This window comes from Gossypium hirsutum, chromosome D10, assembly GCF_007990345.1.
Source record: "Gossypium hirsutum isolate 1008001.06 chromosome D10, Gossypium_hirsutum_v2.1, whole genome shotgun sequence".
Classification (NCBI taxonomy): Eukaryota; Viridiplantae; Streptophyta; class Magnoliopsida; order Malvales; family Malvaceae; genus Gossypium; species Gossypium hirsutum.
Genome location: NC_053446.1, coordinates 256,782 through 279,451, shown reverse-complemented (window position 1 = coordinate 279,451; position 22,670 = coordinate 256,782). Strand labels below are relative to the sequence as shown.

General features: G+C 33.2%; 3 protein-coding genes across 3 annotated transcripts; all 3 read right to left on the bottom strand.

Annotated features, from left to right (window-relative positions):
• Nucleotides 1–428: 428 nt before the first annotated feature.
• LOC107930425 (protein YIP4b) lies at nt 429–2,443 on the bottom strand. Its single transcript, XM_016862097.2, has 3 exons — nt 1,825–2,443; nt 1,326–1,400; nt 429–902 (listed from the first exon to the last, which is right to left on the bottom strand). The coding sequence occupies exons 1-3, from the start codon at nt 2,329–2,331 to the stop codon at nt 642–644; spliced, it is 843 nt and encodes a 280-aa protein (XP_016717586.1). The 5' UTR covers nt 2,332–2,443; the 3' UTR covers nt 429–641.
• A 2,212-nt stretch (nt 2,444–4,655) lies between these two features.
• On the bottom strand, nt 4,656–14,361 carry LOC107930424 (mannosyl-oligosaccharide 1,2-alpha-mannosidase MNS1). The gene is made up of 14 exons (XM_041102622.1): nt 14,034–14,361; nt 13,336–13,383; nt 12,797–12,928; nt 11,601–11,713; nt 9,581–9,646; nt 9,249–9,420; nt 8,683–8,772; nt 8,297–8,418; nt 8,129–8,194; nt 7,564–7,672; nt 7,196–7,294; nt 6,542–6,622; nt 6,100–6,270; nt 4,656–5,198 (listed from the first exon to the last, which is right to left on the bottom strand). The coding sequence occupies exons 1-14, from the start codon at nt 14,190–14,192 to the stop codon at nt 4,959–4,961; spliced, it is 1,668 nt and encodes a 555-aa protein (XP_040958556.1). The 5' UTR covers nt 14,193–14,361; the 3' UTR covers nt 4,656–4,958.
• Nucleotides 14,362–16,145: 1,784 nt separating this feature from the next.
• On the bottom strand, nt 16,146–22,171 carry LOC107930423 (KH domain-containing protein HEN4). The gene is made up of 8 exons (XM_016862095.2): nt 21,514–22,171; nt 20,141–20,512; nt 19,181–19,435; nt 18,398–18,787; nt 18,173–18,240; nt 16,969–17,080; nt 16,556–16,729; nt 16,146–16,475 (listed from the first exon to the last, which is right to left on the bottom strand). Exons 1-7 carry the CDS (start codon nt 22,117–22,119, stop codon nt 16,586–16,588), a joined length of 1,947 nt encoding a protein of 648 aa, XP_016717584.1. The 5' UTR covers nt 22,120–22,171; the 3' UTR covers nt 16,146–16,475; nt 16,556–16,585.
• Between the last annotated feature and the right edge of the window lie 499 nt (nt 22,172–22,670).

Below are 22,670 nucleotides of genomic sequence, written 5' to 3'. Positions count from 1 at the left end.
AAATCGACAGGGCAAAAGTTTGATGTAGTAAGTATATCATATACCGCAATGAGCCTTCAAAGAGATTGTGTTAGGCAAAAGAATACATTGAACAGCATTGACATTCCTATCTAATCTGCATATAATTTTTGGCAAAATATCATGAAGGTTTTTATCCTAAGAACTAGATTGCATTTTATTCTCTATATTAATAAATAAACAAATAAATAAATTATTATACATTAGATAAAAGAACGAATTAATTATTCTGTTAAAATTTTTATTCATTTCTACTATTAAAAATTGATCTTTGTACATCAGCATGAAATACATGTGACACACCACGTGTTACTGTTCGGTTATTCCGTCAACCACACCAATTTTTAACAGCACCAATGAATGAAATTTTTAATAAAAAAATTTAATTTACTCTTTGATCAAACAGATAATGATTAAATTGCTCATTTATTAAATAGATGGGGTAAAGTACAATCTAACTCCTGATACATTCAACTATAATTTTTCAAAACTCATTTCAAAACCTTAAAGCGAATAAACTTCAAACGATAGTGATGGCGGTGATGAGAAAACCAACCAATACATAGGTAAGAAAAATGAGATCGAGAACAAGTGCTTTCTCGACCCCTTAAAGGGAAGGAACTTCAATCAATGGCGATGATGAGAAAACCGACAGACAAGTACATAAGAAGGACGGGGTAGAGAGCAAGGGCTTTTCGATTCGGATTAACAGCCGAACTCATGAAAGGATAGGCAGCCCATGAGCTCCAAGCCAATGCCAAACAAACGATGATTACTTTAGCTACCACATTGTCCTTTAACATACAGATTAAGGCTCCTACATCCAAAGGGAATAAGCAATAACCTAGTAGACTCAGACTTTGGAAGAAAATGATATGCCCACCCTGAAACATGCATATTGTGTTAGGCAAAGCTTTTTGTACCGATATTTCAAAACAATAGTATTACTTGAATTCCTGTGCAAGTGGCAGGCATATTGTATTTTAATGGAAGAATTTTGGTTCAAACCTTGATGACGACATTGTGACGACATTGTTAAGAGAAACAGCCACTAATTTCAAAAGAATTAGTCTCCATGACTTCAAAAAAAAAAATGCCCAACACGTTTAACTTCTCTATCAAAAGGGGATGTTACTTTAAGAAAAATGCAGAGTGAGACCAGCATAGGATATTTGACGATTCATAAATGGGACTAGCCATGCCGGAAATAACATTCCAAAGTTTCAATTTTATTTTAAAAATCATGTATTTAAAGATAACTTCGTATCTGTTTTTGAAAATATATCAGACAAAGAGAGGGGCGTTACCAGTAGTAGCACATTCAACGTTAAGATAACAGCACCAGCTGCCAGCAGTGCAAATGCAACAGCAAATACCTGAGACTGCAACATTTTTACGAGAGAGAGTTTCTATTAGAGCTATTCATGTACTTGGCCGCTTCTTGGCTCAATTTTTTTTTGAAATCCTACGTATAAAGCTCATTCGGCCAGGATTCGAATCAGTCCGATTAACCCAATCCTTGAATAGAGTTGCTTTCACGTAGAACAATTATTATTTTCGAAACCAGTGTTGGAATTTAAGAGATTTCATTCATTTATTTGTATCACATTGTACTTGTAATTTGCTGAGAATTTTTTTTATCACAAATTTTATCAGATTTTAGACAGTCAAGAATTTGATAAGAAATCAATTCATCGTCAGAAAATTAATCAAACAAACAAAATTTAAAGGAGAAAGAAAATAAAATGTAAAAATTCAAGGAAAAAGAGAAACATAAATAGCAAATCATTCAGTGAAACAACGAACCTTCTTAACGGAGGCAGACCAAGAGAGCGCGACTCCCAAGAAAACAATAAAGAAAAACGGACCCCAAAGATCCCAATCTCTCAACGCTTTTCCTGGATCTTCTCTAAAAGGATTAGGAAACACTACCAGCTTCAAATTACTAACGATCCTCCACAGATCTCTTTTCACCGTATCCAAAACGGGTTCAGTCAATGTATTCGGCGGAGGACCAAACCCATTGGCGACAATGCTGCTAGAATTACCAACAGGTGGAGGTGGAGGAGGAGCGGCGGGGACGGATTGCAATTTTTGAAGGGAGGATGAGGAGGAGACAGGTGGCGGAGGAGGGATGTTAGAGGAGATGAAAGGGGAGGATGACGGTGGTGGAGTGGTGGCGGGATGCCGTGCAGGGAGGACGACGGCGGGGCCTGAATGAACGCTGTCATCTATTAAACTTCGGATCTCATCGATATCGGATTGAGAATTTGATGGGCGGAGTGGGATCGTATCGCTGTGGGAATTTGACATCTCTTTTTGGAAAATTAATAAATTAAAAAAATGAATGAATGAAATTGAAAGGAAATATTAAAGTGAGAGAATGAATGCTTTGTTGGTATTTTGCAGTTTTTATTTTTGGTTCTCTTTCTTTATTGTTCTGTCGTTTTAATTCTGGCGCCAAATCTCGCCTTTTGCCACGGATTAATATTGGGATAAATTAACTTTCTGTCATCAAATTTAACAAGTGTTTTCAATTTGATCCTTGAACATTTTTTTATGCACCTTAGTCTTGGAACTTAGTAATTTTTCGGTTCTTAAACTTGGATTTCGTTATGGTTTGGTGGCTGGACACTCTAAAATTGTGTCAAATTATAACAAGTATTTTTTAAAATATATATAAAATCTAAATTATAAAAAAAATTAAAATTTAAAAATTTTAAGTGATGACATGATACAATCTCAATCTGTCAAGTCATAAAATTTTAATGAAGTCCAAGTTTAGGAACCAATTTGAAAAAGAATTGTCAAATTTGTAAAATTTAAAAAAATTTAAAAATGTGAAAAATTTGTCAAATTTGAAACTAAATGTTGCTTCGTTCTATCAATTTGTAATATTTGAATTTGTATAATTATTTTAAATTTTAAATTTATTTGGTTTAAAAAATGAACTTATTTATTTTACACATTAAATTTAATTATAATATTTATTAAAATATCTAAATCGAATACATATTTAGAGTTTAGGGTTTAGAGTTTTATTCCCAATACTATTATTATTGTAAACTTAAATGATGATATTTCATTGACACTGCCAATTCAAAAATTGAATTTTTATAAATTGTTAAAATATCTTAAAATGTTTAATAAATTTAGATATTCTATAAATAATGCTATTTAATTTAAATCTGAATTTATTGTGAATACTAAATAAATTCAAATTTTTAAAATGATGATAAAAATTCAAATATTATATGTACAAATGTATGATTCATAAAAATTTTGAATAACTTTAAGTAAGTGTTAATCATCCGGGAAAATTAGATCATTTTTATTAACGTTCATAATTAAGTGATAAGAAGCTCAATACCGAATGTTGGATTGAGCATCAAGTAATGCCTCGAGTTTAAGTATTATGAATTGAAAAAACAATATTAAAAATTTTAGGGAAAGTTCATGTAGGTCTATGCATTAGAAGTTAGATTACATTTTATCTCTTCTACTAAAAAAATAGACAAATTAGTCCTTATACATTAAATTAAAGAGCAATTTAGTCATTGCTGTTAAAAATTTCATCCATTTGTATTGTTAAAAACTGGCTTAACTGACAGAATAACCAAATAATAACACACGGCATGACTCGTGTATTTCATGCTGACATACACAGACTAATTTTGTAATAGTAGAAATAAATGAAATTTTTAACAGAATGACTAATTTACTCATTGATCTAACATAAAAAGATTAATTTATCCAAATTTTTAATAGAAGAATAAAATGCATTAGAAAAAATTAATAATAAAAATACATCAATCAATTTTTTATAATAAAAATGGATGGATTTTAAAAAATAAAATTACTCATCTTTGCCTTATTTAATTTCCAAATCAATTTTAACCCCATCCAATTTGAAAAAAGAAACCCTATTTGATGTTTATTAAACATTAAAAAGCAAAAAAGTGTGATTTTATAATTAAATTTAAATTAAAAAATTATATTAAAAATTAAAGAGACCTCGTCTATGGCTTGGCTCGAGCGGGACTAAGACTACCAGTACCAGTTCCAAGACTAAGATCTAAATGTAAATAAAAACTTTTTAATCCCTTTCGAAGCCACCAAATTGGACGCTTTCAATTTTGAAAATAAAAAATTAAAAACAATTAATCGATGATGATATTAATATTTCCAGTCAATTATACATAATTTTGATTTTGGTTTATTATTATAAAATATATTTGTTGAATTTTAAAAAAAAACCAAAATGACAATATATAAATATCGGAAATTAAATTTGTTGTACTAATAAAAAAGATGTACAAATAACGCCATGATTAATGGTTCTTAATTACTTAATTTCAAAATTGATACGATTTAATTGCTCCAATTTTTTTGAAGCAGACCAATTTGTTCAATTTTGAGTGACTGAAGAGGTATTTTTACCAATTTAAAACGAATATTTTTACCAATTTAAAACGAATATTTAAATGCCAACATCAGATATCACTTATGCCCCCATACATACATGTATGTTAAATATAAGTTTTAAAAGGTTTTTTCATAAATTTCGAGACTATCATACCCTCGTTACCGTGTTCAAATATCCATTGAAAACGAATATGGAACACAAATACTCTAAATGAGCAAAAAAGCCTGCAGAAACTATTTTTGAAGCTTTACAAGCCATATGAACATTTGATCACAGCAGTTTACTTCAGGATATAGTTCGAGACCAACGTTTCTCCAACGGAAACCAGAGAAACTCTTCTATCTATTTCCAGAAACTACAAAAATCCTAAGCCTGTCATATGTTTGAGGCCTCAATTCATACGAGTTCCTTCGGCCGAAAACAATAAATAGAAACCAGATATCCTAACCACTAAATGACAACGGATTTTTGTTGTCTGACAAAAGTAAATAAATAAATGAACTGCAAATGAATCCTAATTACCTCCAAACCGACCTGTCTTCCTGCCTTGTAATCCAACAGTTGGTTTATGTTGCCTTTCCGAGCCAGCAATATCGTCGTTGCGGTTAACAATCCGTAAAGGGTGTGCTTCCGTGTTGAATACCCATTCATCCAACGGGATGACAGTAGGGGGTGAGAATAGAAGATAAAGATATTTTAGCGTCTCTGCAAGAAAAAAGGTTTGCATCTTGTTGTCTTTCAAAGCCAGGTTAACCTGTGGAAAATAAAATAAAATTAGAAACAGTTGCGGTTTAAGCAATTATTCAATTGGGGTAAAAGTACCATGGAGTCTCCCGTAGTAAGAATTAGATTGTATTTTGCCCCCTCTACTAAAAAAAATGGGAAAATTAATCCCTGTATGTTAGATCAAAAAGCAAAATGGTCCTTCCTATTAAAAATCTCATCTATTTATACTGTTAAAAACTGACTTGGCGACGGAACAACCAAAAAGTGACATATTACGTGCCACGTGTACCCCATACTGATGTACAAAGACCAATTTTTAAAGTAGAACTAGACAGAATTTTCAACAGAATGACCACTTTCCTATTTTATCTAACGTAAAGGTGCTAATTTTTCATTTTTTGAGTAAAGGAGACAAAATGCAATCAGACTTCTAGTACAAGGTCCTCCATGGTACTTTTATCTTCAATTAGTTATTACTTAGCATTGTTTCTATAACAAACTAAAAGCAAAAAAACATGTTGCTCAAACTCTTAATTTTTCCAGAAACATCCATGTTCGACACATGGATACGAGAATATAAACTACAAAGATTCTCTAAGCATAAGGAAAAACAAAAAAAAATTAATCATACTAGTAACGGACACATACCTGTACCCAACACTCACATTGAAGTCCAATGACATAAGTAGAAACATAGTTATTTCAGGTTATAGACAAAGCTACCACCCACAAAGAAATTGGTAACTAGGAGTGTAACTAGAACACCTACGGTAGTAAGCTATTTCGATTCAACTCTATCATTTTCCAAGTCAAGCCAAATACGAGAGTATTCTAATCCTAATGCTCTGATGCTCTGACTCAAATATAAACACAAAAACAAAAGAAAAAAAAATCAGAGATATTATGGCGTAGGTTCAACAAGCACTTACATCCGTCAGCCCAACATATCCAGATTCTATCCGGCAGTTCTTTTCAAATGCCTGAAATATATTCCAACCCCACTCTTGATAGGTCACATTACCGGTTAAACGCCATAGGTAAAAGAGTGATTCAACCGTCTCTGGTCTCAATATGTTCCAGGTTGTACCAACGCTCATGTCCTGCAAAAGATTACGCTTAAGATTGTCATCGTATAATTTGACAATCCTATGTTGTTTTAACTCTTTACATTTCTTAAAGTACTTGTGCATGAAATCTATATCGGATGCATATCCAGACATAAGTACGTGGGTATAATCCTCCAAATTCATGAAAAAGCTTATAAAGATTACATATACCCGTGTTGGATATATATCCATACTTACACTCATATCTAAATTGGAGCAACATAATGACAATCTCACATATATCACGTGAATGATGATAACTTACTCGTCCGGGATTGAAGAGATAATTCTCTCCAGCTAATTTTGTATGTGTGGACTGATAGAAATTGTAACAAGTCCAAGCAAGCTGCATAGGAAGAAAAAGAATTAAGTCCAAGGCCCGAAGAACCAGAAGTTTAAACGGGTTATATGTAAGAAAACAAGTATTTGGAACCCAAACTATTTACCCCAATGACAGAAGAAAAGAAGATGAATTACAATTTCACATGTCCTCATATTTGAAAAGCAAGCAGGAGAGCTAAAATGCAAGAGGCATATAATCTTATACTTTTAAATCTATGTTACTCCAACTCTTCACCTATCGAGTTTTGTCTTCAAGAAAGTAGGGTATGTGCAACTATGTTGCTCCGACCTTTTATTTTGTTTGAAATACCCATGTTAGACACGTGTCTAATACATATTAGGACAAGAGCATGGAGAAGTGATTTCCAAATTCGTGGAAGAACTTAGAAGAAAAAATCAACACCCTTGTTGGACAGGGACTGATATTTTATAATTACATCTGAGTCCAAGTAACATAGATGCATAGACCCAAATGGACATGAAGGGTTAGAAATTTGTCAAGGGACATTCGGTAAAAATATGAAACATTAATCAAGGTCAAATCTTTAAGAATAGCATTTCAAGTAATCACAAATACCTCTTCAGCCAGGGAAAGGATTTTTTTTGCCTCAACTTTACCATAACCAGATGATCCTAAAGCCAGCATTCCAGGAGCAAAGCATGCTAATTCATCCATCTGCATAAACATGAAATGTGGAAACAAGAAGTTAAAATCCAAGAGTGTCGTATACAGTTATATGGTCGACATGGGTATAATCAGATTTTACCAAGTTTTTCCATGTATTTGGAGAATCTTTAGAGTTCGTATCCCTATATTCATATGTCACTATATCTATATGTTATACAGGAGTGCTTTGACAACAATGAAAAGCTTGAGCAACATAGGCTAAATATCACACTATAAAATAACAATGCAGAGTTACAGCCACAGTAAACCCAAATTACCTTGTCTGTCAATGTCTCCCGCGTTTTCTCACAGATATATGCAAAAGAAGATGGTGACGATCTTCTAATTAAGCTAACCAGACCTTTCATTGATGTCTCCCACATATCTCTACATTCAACATTCCACAATGGGATTTTCTTATTATAAAGTTAATCAAAATAAAATAGTTGACCATTATGTTAAAATTTATATGCCTAAAACATGAAAACCAAAATTCATCAAGGAAGAGCGTCAGCATTTGATGAGCTGAACTATTATCAATTACAATAATTCGCAACATAATATGAGGTTCAGTCATATACAGTATGCTCATATTGAGTTCAGCTGAGTTGGCAGTTTCAGAGTTAAAATGCATCAATAATTATCTTGATCAAACTTCCATAAAGGGAGAAGTATTAGGAAAAGAGATAGTAAGTACTTTCCAAGTCCGTACATTAAAATAACTCCAAAATCTTCACTTTCAAACAAAAACGATCTTATCATCCAATGAATGACCGTAAGCAATTACCAATGGCAGCAATTCAAAAACAAAAATGGAGAGGTGAGAGATGATGGGATTCTCACCTATAAGGTTTTACAGATGATGTTTTGTTTCCTTGAATCCAGGCTTTAAGCAGATATTCATAGAAGCTGCAATAAACTGATTTATTTTATGCAAAACATTGAATAAAAAATTTGATGAAATATGAAGCCAGAAAAAAAAAAGGACGAGGAAGTTTCAAATGGGAAGACCTATCACCCATAGCACCAAAGGTTATAGTTCCGTAAGCAGTGCCATCGTTAGGATTAACATAGATGGGAACCAAACCATCAGCAGGAAAAGTTTTATTAAGCGCAACAATAGCTTTCTCCACCTTATACATCAAAGCACAAGCAAGTTAATCAACCACCTCAGCAACCAATACACACTTAAAAGTTAAAATATCCTTTTTCCTGTTAAAGGGCCAGCACTTAAGACCTTTCAGCTATCTTTAGTTAATATAATTTAACCCAACTTCTAAGAAATAAGATTATCAATTGGCTTGATGCGGACATAACCTATGAACTAAGCAATCCTAGCATGAAAATTATAAAAACATTAGGTAACATAAGCATGAATAAACATGAGAAGCATTTACCTTCTCCTGATACTTGGGATCTCCTGTTTTTTGTGAAAGAGCAATAAACTCCAGTTGCTCTGTCCCTGAATCTGCAAGAATACTATCACCCTAGGGAATAAAGGGTGAAAAAAAAGCAAACTCAATGAATAATGTATATGTAAAAAATAAATATCAAGTACCAGCCCCCAAGTCACATAGTAGTGCTTACTGCTTAGAAGGTAATTTTTCTACTGATGGAATGACATAAACTACCATATAAAGGATAATGAAAGGCCTAACAATGATTTGTCAAATACAGACACAGAATAATCTCCAGTGCGCCTGATTGTATTTGTTGGATAACCAAATAACAGTTTTCAAGTCAATGCAGTTGAGCATCAATCTCAAGTATAGGAATCAGATAAATAAATGCTTCTACATAAGTCCACTCTAACCAAAATATGATCCATCATGTCTTCAAAATGTTGTTGAAGACAAAGAACAAGGACCCAGCCACCTTGCTTATTCATAGAACTTAAAATAACTTTTTACTGCTATAGCATCAAAGATAGTAAAGACTAACAGCAGCAATGCAAAAAACATACCCCAGTCCAGCCAGGGTTATGTGCATTTCCACGAGCCAAGTTGATAATGTTATACGGGATCCCAGAAGGAGTATCCCATGCAGGTAGCAATCTATCTGCAATATCTCTAGCCTTTTCAAGGAAAATATTGTCGCCTGAAAGATCATATGTGCTCAGAAGTCCACCTACAACTCTAAATATTCAATTAGAATAGACAAGACAAATTAGTACAATATGAGTGTCAATTAAAAGGTAAAAAAAAAAAAAACTATTCAGAAGGGGGAAAAGGATCATGACTCATAAAATTTTCCTGATAAAACAATTAATACATATATAAACCTGTTAAATGCAACCTTATGGTTGTCTCAAAAACACTGGCATCATAGGTTTTATTAAAATCCAATGTGTTTGCAACCCACCTGCAAATATCAGCACAACTTACCTATCAGTATTAATTTAATCATAAGCCTTCCAGGAAAACAGTATACATATTGTGTGTGCTTAGAAAATGATGACAAGATAGAAGAAATTGGTGGAGCAACCAAATGCTTCCTTGCTCCACAAAGCACCACTGATCACAAGACAGAATTGTTCAAATGGCCAGGATACAACATCCTAGCTATCGTCAACAGTAGAGCATGTGCCACAATCAAATGCTTGACAAACATATAAGAAAAAAAGGAGACAGTAGGTTGAGGAAAGGAAGAGAGAGAGAAATGAAGAAACATAATTGCATCACATGATAAAAATTTGCCCCTATCTATTATTAATAATCTCAAATTGTTCATGATAAGAGAAATAAGATGATCAAAGAGTTTCTTACGCAAATTGAAAGGTCATCTAGTAAATGAAACTTACGTAAAGCTTTAACAAGGAAGCTGCATTATTGTACCCTAAGGGCAGAACAACTACAAAAAACCATTACATGATGCCACAAAATATCATGAAGAATTTATATATATTAATTATTTGTTGACATCACATATATGAAAAAATAGTGCCACATCAGCAATGATTACATGTGGACTGCCATGTGAGATGCCACATCAGTGTCTGGCATCCACTTCGGCAAGCTAATGGCGCGTTAACTTTTCAGTCCAATTCTAACCAATTTGATCAACAGTAAAAGTATGAGGGCTAAATAATGCGCAATAATAAAAAGGGGCTAAATTGATTTTTTTGGTGTAGTTTAAGGGCCAAAAAATTCATTCTGCCTTCTTTTAAACAGCTCTTGTTTGGAACTTGCTTCCTTTTCTCGTTGACTAGTAAGTTATTTTCTGTTTGATCAAGCTATTATCCATGCAACAAACATCCAAAAATACAAAAAATATTTTCCATGTTTTTTTTCCATAAAACAGATGGACATTTACTTCAAATACATTTTTATGTTAAGAGTTAAAAAAATTATTTGAATCATTCGAGTTGTCATCCAACCAAATCACTATGGTGCAGGACAATTTAAAAGGCTACAGTTTATGACAATCATAATATAGAATCCTTAAGAAAGCTGGAGAATAAATAAAGGAGGGCTCCTTAGTTACATCACACAACCAGTAAAGAAAGCCTAAGTATTACATTTAGGGTTCGTAAGGAGTCGAACTTAAGGTCGATTGCAACAAACAATCAAGGAGAGAAAATCTAAGCCTCCAACCTAGGGTTCCTTGGGAGCCACACCTAAGATTGATTGCATTGCACAATCACAATATTAGTAATATTGGAAAATTCTTACGATATACTCACACTCTATCCTCAAAAGAAACAGCACTATATAAGCTATTGGCAATCCTGACCCTGAAAGAACTAGAACTCTTGTACCAAATAAACTTTACTTAAACACTTAAAAGCTAAAAACCTAGACACTTTTAAAACAAAACTTAATATATCAACCCCAATATAAATGTAAAATAGCAAATATAAGCTTGGATCTATCATCTATGAAATTCAACTAAGCCCTACAAATACATCAAAGTAAGTACATAAAATGAAAATCTTAAATAACCTAATTCAAACTAGCTTATTGGCATCTACAATGCAATACTTTATTCTTATCAAAATTAATTTATTAGAAGGGAAATGAATCATAAGATGGCTTTACAACTTAAACAGAAAACTTGTAAGTTTTAATGAGAATGTAAATGTTCTATTCCTTTTTCAAATTTAAATACTTCATGTGCAAAACACATGCTAGAACTAGTGTATATTCTATATGTGTAATATCTAGCTTTAGGTTATGGAACTTCTTCCAAATTACAACCACAGGCAAGCAGAAATTCACATTAAAAGGCAACTTTTGGTCAGATGAACAGGAGAGAAATATAGAATCTAACATAAAATAAAATAAACCTTTATTTTTAAAAAGGAATTTGAACTCACTCTCTTGCTTTCTGGAACTGCTCATCTAGACCCATAATAAGTAATGTATCAAGAGAGTCTATTATTGTTGCTCCAAGACCACCAAAGCTATTCTCACCACTCTGAGTCTGAGGCTGGTATATGACATGAAAAATCAGCCAAACTTAGTGTTTTTATGATAAGCTTGTAGACGGGTGTGACTGAATGACACCACCAAAACAACAGCCTAATTTTTGTTTAGGATGTGAAATTATGACCTAACTAAATGCATCGATTTTAGAATTCAAACAAGACAGACTTGAGCAAACATATAACAAAAGAGATCAATTTTAAACAATTTGAGGGTGAAGCGCATACAATTCCAAGTTAAAATTTTCTTTTTCCCTTCCTATCAATGTTTTCAATGATTAAAAGTTCAAGCCTATTGCAGAATTGACAACATGAGTTCAATTATACTTCGTTGAACTTTTGAAACATTCGCAAACTTTTTCAAATTCAGTGCTAATTCTTTATCCAGAAAAGCCGCAAATTATAAATGAGAAACCCACTCAGCATCCAGCCAAACCATCAAACAATTTCTTATGACATTCAGCTAGAGGGGCGAAACCAAAGTAAGAAATGTCAAGAGCTGTTCTCTCTACCAAAAGTTAATATGCCAACAAAGCATGGAGTCATGCAGCAATGCACAGGCTTCTAGCTTCAGCAAAGAATGGCATACAAATATGCACATTTTGTTTTCGAGTAAAGGGTTATATTTGAAACTTTCTTTTAAGTGATTTTTTATTTTGCTAACAAAATTTCATGTAAAGCATGATAATCAAGGCAATGAACTTATTCTATTCCATATAATTAAAGGGCAAGCACCTCTGAATCTCATGAAATCAATCACTTCGAGTTTTTCACCTAAGCTCTAACAAGACAAGTTCAGACAATTAGAATTAGTATAAAGAACATATCAAAATATAGTTGTAATCAGATAATTCAAGTTAATTTAACATGAGACACAGATACAAACAGAACACAGATACAAATATAGAGGCAAAGACAAAACTGTCATATTTGGCATAGAATAAAGCTGTGAGTTTGTAGAGCAAATCATCAACACTAATTTTGCTTTGCATATCATAACTGAGGTACTATAATCTAATATCTAGAGAAGAGGGGGAAAAGGAAAGTAAAGCGCTTGATATAATACACGCAAAAAGACTTAGACATACCAGAAGTTCATCATTGCCCCATGCATACTTTTCATATGCACTCCAGGCATGAATCATGGCTTCCTTCACTTTTTCTCTCCTTTGCATTTCTATGGGAACATTTGCTGGCACCCTATTTGTAAATTCCTCTAGCTGAAAGAACCAAAGGTCAATACTTAGCTGATATATCTAGCCAAAACTTACCACCTTGGGACATATAAGGAAAGTAACATGGCACAACATGATCCATGAACACAGGTAGTTAGCATCGATATAGACCAGTCGCTCTAGGTGCATGTTAAGACAGAATAAAAAAAGAAAAATAGATAATTTATTAAACAAATCAGTAATCCTCCATTGTGAAAATATGATGATGGTGAACTAAGAAGCAAACCTAAATCTAGAGTCTCCAAATAAGTTCAGGTAGAAATTTTTTAGTCAACAACAGTAACTCAAAAGTCCCCTCCCAGAAAAGTCAAAGAACGTGAAAACGACAGTTTAAATTTATTCAAGTACGTAGAAAAGAAAGTTTAATGTGAGCTTATAAATGGAGCTCTTACCATATTTTGTAATCGACGCACTTCATCATTCAACTTGGACACTTCAAACTGCATATTAGTATGAAATTTGTTACGGGCAGGCATATTAAACGTACATAACTCCCACAGCCAGTGCATTGACATCAGGTAATGAATACAAACAAGCTGCCATCGCACATAATTCTCCCAAATTTCATAATGAATATATCCACTTCAACTTTTAAGTGATCAAAACAATAAAATTCATATTTTTAGTACTTCCCATCTTCCAAAATGACAAGATCCAGCTGAAAATAATGCAACACGTTTAAATTGGAACGATGGTTTTAATAATTACAAGTCACTGTTAACCAACCTCAATTTGTATCAACTATAAAAGAAAAACAGCAGATTTATCAGAAAAAAGAAGTACAAAAATTAACCAGCATTTTTTTATTTAAAACTTAAATTCGTCAAGATTTCCATTAACAATATTAGAACGACAGAAATTACGGCATAGAAAAACAAAACATAATCAGTAATCAATTTGTCTCGAAATCATGATCAATTTCGCATAAAATTAACAAATCAATAAAATTTGATCAATTTCACATTAAATTCAAGATCTTAAATTTCTAATTCATGATCGTATCCGATTTCTCAGGAAAAGGAAAAGAAAACAGAGCAATAAGAATCAAATGGGCTAAGAAAACAAAACTTCAAAAAAAAAAAACAATTACCTCGTGTTCTCTTACGAGAGTTTGACGATCCCAAACGAAAGAAGAAGCAGAAACAAATAGAATCAAAAGCAAAGCCAAACGCTTTGGTCTTTTCAAGTAATATGAGGGGTTACAGTATCTGAATTTACTTGAAGATGAAGACGATCTAATCCTCGCCATTATTTAAATTTTGTTTAAAGAATTTGTTAAATAAAAATTAGATCTTCAACAACAAAAACAAAATCATTAATAATAATAACAAATTGGAGAATGGGGAAAGAGAGTGAAGGAAGATGGAATGCTTTGGAGGAACCGTGGAACTGCAAATGAAATGTGGGGAAAAAACAATAAAAAGCCAAAAATAATAAAATATATACATTAAAATAGGTTGTTAGTCCCTGTACTTTGACAAAATTTAAAATCTAGTCTAAGTACTTTAAAAGTTAAAAAATTAATCCTTTTTCCTTTCTGTTTTAAAAGTCCTAATCTAGTAATTAATATTGATAGTATTTGCAGTTGACTAGACTGTCATTATATGACATTGTATATGATTAATAAAAATTAAACTTATTAATTTGACATATTTTAACCTAAATTACAAATAATAATAATAATTAGAAGAGAATTTTAAAATTTAAAAAGTAAGAGGACTCAATTTTTAATTTTTAAAGTAAAAAAAAACTCCCAAATTTTAATTAAGTATAGGGACTTATAACATTTTTTAATCATATATACACATATACTAGTAATAAGTGATTAAAAGATAGGTTGGGTCACATCAGATCGATTCAATGTTGTAAATTTACTTAAAATTTTAAATCCATTTATTATTCATAAATTAATAAGTATTATTATTAATTCCAAATTTGAATTAAATATTTTTTTTGATATCTTAATCTGCAAAAAAAAAAAGAAAATTATCAAAACTTCAATGCAACTTTCGGATATTTAAATTCGTAAAAATCTTTTTGAATCTCCTAATTTTTTTTAATATATATAAAATCAAACTAATAAGCATTCTACATCATCAAGCAATCTAAATTTGGATAATAAATATCTAACATATATTTTCGAATTTACAACAAATAATAATTTTAAAATCTGAATTTATCATGGGATGGGTGTATACCGGACCCGTGAACATGTCTGAATCAAGAATTAGTTAGCCATCTGTTTGTTAAAAATTAAGACTTCAATACTCTTCAAGTTTGACTTTATTAACTCCTGATAATAATTTAGTCAAACCGTGATTATAAATAAAATATATATTAAGTACAAATTTTAAAAACCAATAATAAGTAAATATATATTAAGTACAAATATGTTTATAGAAAAAATACGAATACATAATTATCTCAAAATCTATTTAACATGAATTATTACAACATCAAACTTTATACAAATGTAAAAACACCTTTAACACATGTAAATATACAAAAATAACACAAATGTACTAATTATCCGATATCAAACTTTATACAAATGCAAAACACCTTTAACACTACTATAACATGAAAATATACAAATGTACTAATTATCCAATATCGAGCTTTATACCAAATGTAAAACACCTTTAACACTACTATAACATGAAAATATGCAAAAATAACACAAATAAAGGTAAAAGTCTATGGAGGATTGAATTTTGCCCCTCAACTCAAAAAAAGAACAATTTAATCCCTATACATTAATTAAAGAACAAATTGTTCCTTCAGATAAAAATTAAAAACTAATCCTCACACGTCAAAATGAGGTACATATAGCATGTCATGTGTAACTATTGTATGGTTATTTTGTCATCCATGCTAGTTTTTAACAATAGAAATGGATGAAATATTTAACAAAAAAAACCAATTTGCTCTTTGACCTAAGGCATAAAACTAATTTACCTATTTTTTTAAATAAAAAGGGCAAAATGTAATCTACTTCCCAATACAGGGGCCTTCATGGTACTTTTACCCACAAATATACTAATTATCAGATCTAAGCTTTACACTTCATTCGGGACAACAGAATTTTGAGCTAAAAGGATGTAAATTCCATATGTTAATGTCTTTTCCCTGGCTGCTTTAGCATTAAGCAACAAAATAGTGGTTGAAAACTAGTTGGTTATGGTGAGTCAGAGACAGCATATTAGAAATCAGCATTTAAAATAACAATGACTTCTACATTTTCTCAACCTAATTTTAACCCTACAAGCAAAAAAAAGAGAGGAAATTCTCACATAAGCAAAAACCTATAGCAGATGACCTATACCACGAAAACAGAAGAAAAAAATGAAGTTTTATGAGTTTATTTACAACATAAAAGAATAGATCTTCAAGTTGCAGTTTGTCCGCAAAGGATATAAGCTTGAATAAGGGTCTGAGTAGTCCGCAACTGATACAAAGTTCCCGGCACAACAACTAAACCCTTCGTAGTCACTGGCTTCGGGTCATGAATAACCGAATTTGCTCCAGAAATCTAAGACAATGTCAACAAGACCAAGGTGAAAAGAAGCATTACATGGTAATTCCACTATTGCAGCCTGTAAAATTGCTCACCTGCCTGAAGGACAAACATTTAACAGATACTCAAGCTGCAGTTTGTCCGCATAGAATAAAAGCTTGAATAAGGCTTTGAGCAGTACGTAACTGATCCGATGTTCCAGAGACAACAACTAAACCCTCAGTGGCCCCTGGCTTTGGGTCATGAATAACCAAATTTGCTCCAGAAATCTAAGACAATGTAACAAAACTAAGGTGAAAAGCATTGCAAGATAATTTGGCTAATCCCATCTATAGCCATGTAGCTCAGATTTGGGTGCAAGTGTCAAGGACGAGTATGTATATGACACAGGTACGTCCAATATTTCAAAGATTTCCTGTATTTGGAGGGTCCTAGAAAGATCATATTATCCTTGTACTCAGGAAAAAGGAAGAGATGGAGTAACATAGATGATAAAACTATTACTTACCTGCCTGATATGGCCCAGGTTACTATTACTCTCCCCATAAACATGGGATAAGTATATTTGAGGAATCACGATCTCAACCTTTGTGTTACTCAAAACGGGTGCTTGATTCCCACTGCCCAAAGAACAAAGTGTTAGTTATATACATCAAGGAAAAGACAAGAATCAAGATCAATATTGAGGAGTCAACATTTTTCAACCATTCCAATTTCTGAATCTAGTAAAAGTTTTCCCACAAAATTAAGAACCTGAATAAAATCTGTGAAAACAAAGCAGTAACAATGGCAAACTTTCCAATGAAGAGCCCAGGTGCTTAGAATAAAGCAATTACAAGTCATGTTTGATCTATGCCCGGTGGTAGATGACCTTAAGGCATTTGAATGATAAAGCAATTATGATGAATGTTTATTGGGTTAATACACTAAATAACCAAATGAACATAGAGGTTATATTTGTTTTAGTAAATATTAGTCTAGTAAATAACATTTACATAGCTACGATAATTCAATCTATGTTGCTTCAATCCTTTATTTAAGTAACCATGTTCGACAGTCATATCCAACACATATTCGGACATGATATGAGGATGTGGCCCTCCAAATATACGCAAAAACTTGAAAAATATTAAACATACCCGTATCACACACTCGAGTCCGAGTACCACTGCTTTAAGCAAAAAAGTCCGAGTACCATTGATTTAAGTTTCTAAGTTTTTCAGCATGAGATATTGAGTATAGAATTGGATACAAGTGTAGGACACTAACGCTTCAAGAAACATGAAGAGTCAAAGCAACATAGATTAGTTTAGTTTGCAATTTTAGTATTTAGATAATTGGACATTTAAGGTTATATTCACGATTTCATGTTAGCATTGAGGTTTCACGAGTAGCATATAAGTAGCTATATTACCTCCAATTTCTAGTATCCTTTGATCATGTAGATATTGAGACACTGAAAAAATGATTTGTATTGATTATTTATTATCCCTACTACTTCCTTTCCACTGGTTTAATTTATGATCTCTTCCTATTTCTTTTATTATTTGTTTCCTCCTTTACCCTCCTCTATCCAAAATCAAATTATGGGATCATATAGCAGTCAAAGTATGAAATGTGAGCTTTGCAAAAATGTCAAACCCCAACATATCAAGCTAACAGAATCATATTAAGCAAAGTTAGAGTAATAATCTACGGAAGATACGTATCACCTTCCTGGACGTCCATTTCTAGCAACAAAGCCAGGACCGGCATCATAGACTCCCCTCGGTGTTCCAGCCTGATATAAATCAAAGGAAACAATGACAACAAACAGTATTGTCAAATAAATATTAACTAAGGAAAAAAATAAATGTCATACATATAAAGGAAACATCATCAAGTATATTATTCTAAAAGTTAGGCAAAAATGATACGTCAAAAACCAAGCCACCAACCTGAGGAGTCCAAGATCCTGGAGAAGATGGTCCATCAAACATGGGACCATGTCCATGTCTATCACCACCATAGGAATACGGACCGCGGTCTACATTATGTGGACCCATGTGATCCATGCCATGCGAAAATGGTGGTTGGTGATCGAGTGGTTGGGGTGGACCAACAGAAGGGTCAATGCCATGAAAAGGTCCGCCTGGAGAAGGATAGGGACATGGAGGGACATGGTTATGTCTTGGCCTGAATAATGGAGGTGGCATTTCAGGGTAAGGAGGTAAGTAGGGAGGGGGATTAATGCCTGGAAAGGGAGGTTTCATTGGGAGTATAGACTCCCGAAGCCTGCCTGTGATATGAAACAATGCATCTTGAACTGACTGCAAACTACCAATGACCTGCCAAAATAAACCAAACTATGAACTCCTAAAATATTCAAATAAAAAAAAATCAGCCCTCCAAAAATTAGGATGGAATTTTCAAATTCCAATTCTATATCTTTTTAAATGCTAACAGATCTTATGATGAAACAGTACGAATTGGTCGCAATCTGTTGAAACAATAAAAAGGGTGCAGCGCTGGCTGAGAATGATTTCTGAGAAAACATCTAACTTTCACAACATTGTTGACTAAACAATAGTCAAAAATAAAAGAAAGACAACAGTACCAGCAAGATAATGGAATGAGAAGCTTCGGTAGAATAAACAAGCTATCTGAGGAAAGCATATCATTGATGTCAATCAAATAACAGCTAGCAGGACTGAAAATTAATGCCTAAGACCGTCAATTACCTGTACAACTTCATCATTCTGGAGTCCAGCAGACTTTGAAAGTTGTTCTTTCAAAGATACCCGTATATTAGCACCAGTAGCTCTTCTCATTTCAGATACAATATGACCACCTTTACCCAACAAGTAACCAACCTGCTGCAAAGGTACAAGAAGACGAGCAACAATTGGAGCACCAGGTTCAAATCCAATCTCAGCAATTCTGGACTGCACTCGTACAACAGCATCTTGTGCTGGAGAATATCTTTGCTCTGCATGCTGCAGCAGGCAAACACATAGTGAGCTATGAGAAAGTAGAATCCAAATACATTCATATATTAATGTAAGATGTTCATTGGTTATTGGTCCATTGATATGTCAACAAAGACTTCTTTTGAGACACTTGTATGACAGGAATCATATTTTCTTTAGGTGCGAAGATAAAAAAATAAAATAAAATTCAAAGTTAGGCCATGATCAAAGAATAAATCAACTTAGCACATTACAAGGCTTGATAAAATGCAAAAGTCAGTGCCATTGAATCGAAATCATGTGCCCTAAATCCCATATCCAGTACACATGATAACAATCCACTTAACAAGATGACATAAGGTCAAAGACTACCTAAAAGTAGGTTAAATACAAACAGAGCAACAACTGAAAATGTCCAATAAAGTAAATATTAAGACGACCCTATTATAGTGAGCAGAATTCAGCAGAAGAAAGGTCAAATTATATTTTGATGAACAATGTAAGTTAGGGACTCATGTAAAACTTCTTATTGCCTCGAAGAGAAGGTCATCTATCATCAAATTCATGATTTCAACATATATGTAATAATATCTACAAATCAAGCAAAATGTTCCAGATTTCACAGACAAACAACCAAATACAAAAAGCTTTTCAATTAGCAATAAGCAAGAATATTGCAGTTCTCCAGACTATAAAGCAGAATAATTTAAAAAGACAATTAAGTTCCCATGCCTCTCGTGCAGATATCACTACAATCCGCTCATCTGAATCATGAGAAGTATCAGCAATCTTGATTGCTGCACCAGTGTCATTCTGCATAGCCCGCACCACAGAACCACCTTTCCCTATCAAACTACCAACCTTGTCAGCTTGGCATAACAATTTAAATACCACTTCCTCTTCCAATCCTCCTCTGTTATGGGCTACCGCATTCTCATGCCCTGGATTCGGAGGGTAACCCCTTGAATGATAATCTGCACCATGATGACCAGATTGATAACCCCATGGAGGAAATTGGTCCGGCTGAGAATGTGCAATATTTTCTTGAAGAAAACTTGAAATAGAGAACAGTGCTTTCTTTACAGCTGAAAAGTTCCCTGTTATCTGCCAGAAGGCCACAATATTGCAGTCATAAAGAATATAAACAGGAGAAAAATTACAAAAAGGTTAAGCAATACAAAAATTAGAAAATGCTAAACGTATAACTATGAAATTTATATATACAAGGGACCCTCACATCCTCAATGAATGAGAATTTTGGTTTAAAGTTTAGTGGTTGCTTTAACTCAACATCGTTGTTTCCTCTTTACATCTCAAATCTTTGCAGTACTACAAATGTAGCAATTGTTGAACTCAATTATAAGTTTATGTGAACCACCCAGAAAGAAAGAGAGAAAATTTATGCACTCAGCTATACTCTGAGATTGTACAATCATCACTAACATTGAGTCTGAAGCTTTTAGCTTTTAGATTGAGAAACCAATCTCATACCATTAAGTTTATACCCCTAGCAAATGAAATCCTAACCAAGAGCAAACCAGAATGACCATCAATTTTAACCCTGACCATTATTCACAGTTCTTTGTAATGTTCCCAATCATGTACAAGTACCTGACCTTTATTTCTAGTTCACTCCTAATCCAAGAAGAAGCCCCATTTGTTCTCAAACTTTTTTTTTTGTCAATTTGAACTTTGAACTGTCAAACTACCCATGTAAATATCTAATGTCAACCTGAGCATATCTAAATTCTAGGACATCAATGTGTTTGTCAATATAATTCAGACATGGATACAGGATATCAGCTTCCAATGGCCATCCAATGCATGGAAAAACTTATAACAATCTGAACAGATCCCTGTCGGACACATATTCGCATCCAATACTCACACACAAGTCCGAGTAACGTAGGTAAAAGAGAATAGGAACTTGCTTAAGCAGTTGCAGCGAGTCTACTCTCAGTTCAAATTTTGACAGAGCAATTGCAATACTAGGATCTAATAACTAGACTAGAACAAAGATCCATTTATGCATAATAAATGCAAATTAAATACTAAAAACAGAAAATTTAACTAATTTCTTGCAAAGTACATAGTAAAGATGATACCTGAAGTAGCTCATCCCCTGGAGCAGCACACGGTAGAAGCTGATCTCTAGTCAAAACTCTAATTTGAGTCCCATTTTCTTGCCCAATCTTCTCCAAAAACCAACCCCCTCTTCCCAATAAACACGCAGCTTGATTAAACGCCAGCAACATTCTGCAACAAGCGACTAGATTTTCACTTTCCTTTTCACTTTCTTTATCATCAGCAGCATCCCCTTTCACTATTCTCTCGAAAACCCTAATAACTGCCTTCTGTAACGGCGACCAAGATGAAGGCGTTTCCTCTTCCCCAGCACCAGCGGTACCTCCTCCTCCCCCTCCCCCTCCCGACGCAGAATTGCATCCATCTTCGCTGGAATCTTTCTTTGGCTCTGCATTGGCATTGGCGTTTGGGTTATCGGCGTTGTTGGAAACCAACGGAGTTTTGTTATCGGCGACAATTTGGATTATACGTTCTTCGAAAGGATCGTCGAGGATGCGAATTTTGGCAGAAGTTAGAGACTGGAGTTGCCGAATAACGGAGCCGCCTTTTCCTATTAGTGCGCCGGTTTTTGCTGATGGGCAGAGCAGCCGAATTTGTATGGTTTCCGGCGGTGGCCGTTTCTCCATTGAAGTATACAGCTGACGAGATTTAGACACTGAACACTCTTCGGCTTTTTTCACACGGTTTTTTTTTTAAGCCTTAGCCTCAATCATATGGGCCGGTCCGGGATGTAGCCGGATTCTGAAAAAAATAGGCCCGGACTGATACGGCCCAATCCACTCAAATAGTCAATTTTAGTGTTTTAAAATAAATTTATATTAATGTTTACATATCTATACTGTTTATTAAGTATTTTACAGTTAGTCACCTTCAATCGGGTCACTAAATCGGTTAGTAAAATTAAAGAAATGTCTTTCTGTAGTTAAAATAAGTTATACTATTTGAGAGTATTTTAGTCTTTTCATTTCAACAAAACCCAACTAATATATGCATATAATAATATTTGAATCAATAATAAAACATTAAATTTACCACAATCAAAGTTTCATTTTGATATATTTTATGCATGTTTATTTTAATATGCAGAAGTTATTATCTCCATTAGTTGTAGATATTAATAATGTTGTTAACTGATTTAGTATCACAAGTCAACTCGAAATTAACTCACAATTGTTGA